At 36.5% G+C, this 5,166-nt stretch overlaps 1 protein-coding gene across 1 annotated transcript in view; it reads right to left on the bottom strand.

The window, feature by feature from the left end:
• Positions 1 to 4,524, bottom strand: part of LOC104167388 (dynein heavy chain 5, axonemal-like) — a gene marked incomplete at its 3' end in the record, with an annotated part of 39,496 nt that extends 34,972 nt beyond the window's left edge. Inside the window, exons 1-2 of the mRNA XM_009707634.1 lie at positions 4,379 to 4,524; positions 2,597 to 2,748 (exon numbers count right to left, since the gene is read on the bottom strand). Coding sequence (XP_009705936.1) covers positions 2,597 to 2,748; positions 4,379 to 4,524 — 298 coding nt within the window. The remainder of the gene's footprint in view (positions 1 to 2,596; positions 2,749 to 4,378) is intronic.
• Between the last annotated feature and the right edge of the window lie 642 nt (positions 4,525 to 5,166).

Here is a 5,166-nt window from a genome sequence, read left to right as displayed (position 1 = left end):
ATACTTTTCATTTCAAAACAGAAAGAAATATGTCACCCAGCACCCTTTGTCTTTGTATCTGTTATCACCAGACAGTATCATTTGAAGCACCAATGCTTTTTCTTAGTGTACGTAGAAAGAAATCGTTATCATATCTAAGACACAGTAGTGTGACAGTGGTATCCAACTGCTGATGCTTTAAGTGGAAAACGTCACTTATTCCTATTAGGAAGATAATGATAGAGCTTCTCTTTTTTATTGACAGAAGTGGAGAATAATTCAACCATTCCTTAGCCTTTTTTTTTTTTTTAATATATAAATTAGGTAGTCCTAAATCCATTTTTTTGCCTTGTCTCCTGAGTCTCAGTCTAGAAGGCAACCACGGGCCCCCACACTTAGATGGAAATAAGGCACTGAAGACGTTAAGCTTAACGTTAAGTTAAACACAGTGAGTTTAGCACATTGCTGGCAGGTCAGAGGTTTTTTGTATACACTGAACCAATGGCTAATTTGTATGTGTCCAACATACATTCTGGGCATGTTAGACGTTGCACAGCTTCAAAAAGATATGATATCTATACTCAAGGAAACCATTTCTTTCTAGGGGTGATTCCATTTCAGCTGCAGCAGCAGGAAACAGGAGGTAGCCCAGATACTCTTGCTGCATAACCTCTATCTTCTCAAAACAGACCAGTTCCCACCAGAGTAACTGGTGTTCCAAAGAACCATTAAAACCTGAATTACAGCTATCCAGATTCTTAACATACTGCAGGGAATACCTAAACGAATAAATAAATAAATATTGTAAAGACCTCCCTTATGATGTGTTACTAAACTATGCAATCCAAACATAAAAATTCATTTTAGAGCTATAAAAAAAACCATAAAAAACCCACTTGCCATTGTTTTTTTGTGCTCTGGTCAGGCAAACGTCAAATAAAGCGCAAAGGTAACCAGCCCTGCCTTAAGCACTGGTCAGAGCCCTGTGCACCAGTGCCACACGGCAGAGTCCCAAATGAACAGCTGCACAAACCCATGCCCCATTTCACTTTCAGATTTAGGCTGCATCTGTTCCTGCTTATCTTGCTGGTTTTCACTTTGAAGAAGAAAAGTGAAAGTCTAACATCAGTCCACCTCAACTGAAAACTGATTAAAAAGCATGAGCTATTGTTTTCTCACAGAACTGCAACATAAACGTCCTGCTGATGGTTTTATGTATGTCCATTTCAATGATGCTTTTATAACAGTTAAAAAATTTTATGCTGTATTTCATAGGGATAAGGTTGTATCTTACTGGTCGTACGGAAAAAGCTCAATGCATAATTGGGGATTATAAAAAAAGTTTTCTTAGGAAAAAAAATAGGATTTGGGCAGAAATCTCCAAATAGTACATATCTTTTACTAATTTCAACCTTGAATTTAGACATGTCACTTTTAGAATGTTCAGCATAAGTTATGAAGATTTTTCTATAGAAAAGGTAAGAGATATTATCAAAGCAGCCCATGTCCATTCTCTTGTCTCACATTCTTGTAGCAGTCACGCTATAATTATCAACCTCAAGTGAAGAAGTCAGTCCACAAACACATTTTTCACAGAGAAGTAAAACCAGAAAGCAGGCATGAGAAGAGCTCTTAACTTTTTCATAATGTGGTCACTTGGGAAAAGATCAGGGAGATACTGACAGGGGAAAAAGAAGTAAAAATGCATGATAATTTTAAAAGTTTGATGTGACAGGTTAAACTCAGTAAATGAAAATTATTGCAATGTGACAATGGAACTGCAACACAAGATGTAATAATATGACGCAATCTTACTCGCTAAACTTTGCAAGAAAGCTCCAAAATCAAGGCTCTACAGACTCTCCCATCAATACAGCAGTCAAATATGACAAACCGTTTACTCAGCTACACAGCTGTAAAGTAACTAATTCAGTGACTTCACTGTACTCTCAGCAACTGAATTTATAATGCCTCAAACGAGAGGCAGGGGGGAAGCAGCAGAGCAAAACCAATCCTTTTACAACACTAATTATTTTCCAAAAGTGAGGACCCAGAAAGCCTCTTTCTTAAGGGGGAAAAAAAAAAAAAAAAAAAAAGGGATAACTATTGTATTGTTTTTACATTTTTTTAGCACCAAAGCACTTATTCTCTCACTGCGCTCCTCACCAAGTCACTTCAATACAGTGACCAATAGTGTTTAGTAGGATTAAGAAATTCTGACAAATTTCAAGAAACTGATTCCACAGTGACTTTGCTTCCACTTCATCACAAGAGTAAAAAAAGGTGGGTTGTTTATGTGGGAGGACATAACAGTGGTAAAGGGGCATCACCAGGGAAGGGAAAAAAGGATATGCCTGGTAAAGCAAATGATTTAACAAGGGTTGTTCAAAGATAGCTGTCAAACAGCCTGGCTTGATCACCACAGTTTAGAGCAGGACATAAACACACCATTTTCACCTTACTCATGTCTGACTTGTTTCCATAGTCAGGAAAGGAGGGATCTGGCATGTTTTTCCCTCATATAGATGGAGTGCTCTTCCTAAAACTGACAAGGAAATATCTGGCAGGTACCACCTAACAGCATCAACAGTTCACCACTTCCACTCCTACTACATACATTTACTGATGTTCAAAGAAGTCCACGACAGCTGCATGAGCCCCGGAGTAAGGGCATCTTCAACTTGTCCTATGAACGGTTTCATCAGTGGTTTCAGCATAACAGGAATCCCATTCACACGCTCTTTGTAATTGATCAACAGATTGTGGAGTCTGAAAGACAAGATCATGTTTATAACATGCTTAATTCAGATACTTGAAACATACAGAAGTTTAGACACATTTTCTGTTAAAAAGATTTGCAAGTTCTGACCCCATGTTAAAAGTAAGAACTCTTCCTAGCTCAAACTGAGCCTCTTTCTCACCATTAATAGCAGAACCAGACTGAGGAAATAAGCACCTCCAGTAAAGTAACTGTGATCAATTTAGAGAAACTTTCTTCCAAGAAAAATTAATTACAATTAACAAACTAGGAAACTGAAAACACAGCATTTTGTTCCCTTCTTCCTCTCTCACAAGACACAGCATGGAATGACACTGCTTATAAGAAAAGCTAGATCCAAACCACTTAGGACATCAAATCCCAAAGAAAAAGAGGCCAAATTCTGAATCAAGACTTAGCAATATATTTCCATGAAAATGGAGCTACACAATGAACCTGCATAAACAAGAAGTAGAAGCAAATGCAACTCAGAAGTCAGATACATAATGGGTTCATTACAAGAACCGCTGCAAAAAAAAGTGATAGCTGTGTTCTGTGCCAGATTAAAAACATGACTTTAAACATCATTGTTACAAACCATATCCTGAGATAAACCATTCCCAATATACCCAGAACTGTTTTTCCAGTGTTGTTGAAGTAAAAATCTAGTCTATGAATATTCCTTCTTTGCCTGGGGAGTCAGTCTGAAGTCTTTTTTAGAGTAGAAAGTAAGTTTGGATTTCTTTTTTATTGAAAACATTTTTTGTACATTTTTGTTTCTCTTGGATGGCAAAAGTTGGTGTTGTTGCTTTTTAGAGGAGTGTCGCACACAGAATTTGCCTTGCACATTAAAATTTTAGGTTAGTTTGACCTAAAACACTCCACAGATAATTAATGAAAAATGTTGTGTTATAAGAGTGAAAGACTGAAAGCTTTAACAAGAGAAAAAGGGAGGAGGGGTTGAATTCAAATGTTTATGAAATTCATTGAACTTTGTCCCTTTTTGTCCACTTCTATTTAAAAACTATCTAAAGAACACTCCTCACAAAGGATGACTTTTTTAAGACCTATCATCCTTACTTAGAGAGTTAGCGAATTAATAATCAGCATCCCTGAGAAGGAAAAGAACTCTTCCAGCACAGAATGGGATTGTTACAAGAAGCAGAAAGTATTTAAAATCAACAAAAGATATTTCAAATATTCAACATGAGAGAGAATATTATAATTTAGGTGATGTATTACCCACACAAATATTTAGGTTGTGCCTTAATCAACTGGTACATTTCAGCTTGTTTTTCTAACAGAAAAAAGCTCTTGATGTGAACTGTAAAATTTTGGAGTGTAATCCCTATGTTATAGTACATAGATGCTTTAGCAGTTCTGAGGAGCTCCTCTTACAGAGCAGCTGTTGCAGTAACAAAACAAAAGCACGCAGGCATTTTCTAGTAATGAGATATTTGTGGAGACAGGAACAACTGCATGTTACCTATACTACTATGGAAATGCAGGGGAAACCAATTAAATTTCAATTAAACTCCAGCAAAGAGAAAAATTATAATAAATCAAAAGCATATGCAACAGACTCAAAGCTAAGGATTCCCCTTTGCAGATGAGAATCAAATCAAAAAAATGTTCACTCACTCCATTTGATGTCTTTTAATCTGTTCTTCATCTGCACACAAGCCAAGGACAACATCTGGAACTTCAAAATGCATTTTTTTCAGGTATTTTGTTTCATAAAGTACTTCTAGGACCACTGGGTCCAAGTTTACAAGTAACTCCTTCATGTAGCAGTACAAGGGAGGGAAGAAACAGAAAATAAGGCAGTAGTTTGGTGGTTACACGTAGTGTGATATAACTGGAACATATAACAAAATGTAGATGATTAGGGAAGACTTTTTTAAATGGCTGCCCATGTTTCTACACAGCTCTTCCTCCTCCTCTACAAATATCTGGATTTTCCAAAGTATTAATCAACCAATATCTTACACTGATTTCAATTCCTTGTAACTCCTTCACTGAGCCCTAACCACCTGGCTTTTGTGACTTCTTAAGTTTAATTCTAGTTCTGCAGCTACACTCTGTGGAAGCTAATTTGCCTTTCATCTCAGCTTCTCCACTGGTAGACTAGGGAGAAATGTTGTCAAGGTTAATCTCTGTACACTTTTCAGGGCACTAAATGCTATTAAGATGCTAAATAATCTTGAAAACTAGGTTCTGGTTGTCTATTATGGAACCATTAGTTCAAAAAATGCAACATTTTAACCATAATTTCTCTGCACTATGGCAGAAAAAAAAAAAAAAAATCTGTGAAGTAAGAGTGGTAAGATTTTCTGTCTCAGCAAGCAGTTTTGAAAGCAAATTAATGAATGATTGCAATATACTCCCACAGTGATATATACTAACACAATATACTAACACTATACTAT

Source organism: Cariama cristata, unplaced genomic scaffold (assembly GCF_000690535.1).
Source record: "Cariama cristata isolate BGI_N322 unplaced genomic scaffold, ASM69053v1 scaffold27969, whole genome shotgun sequence".
NCBI lineage: Eukaryota > Metazoa > Chordata > Aves > Cariamiformes > Cariamidae > Cariama > Cariama cristata.
The sequence above is the reverse complement of the archived record's forward strand: the minus strand, read 5'-3'. Positions and strand labels throughout refer to the sequence as shown.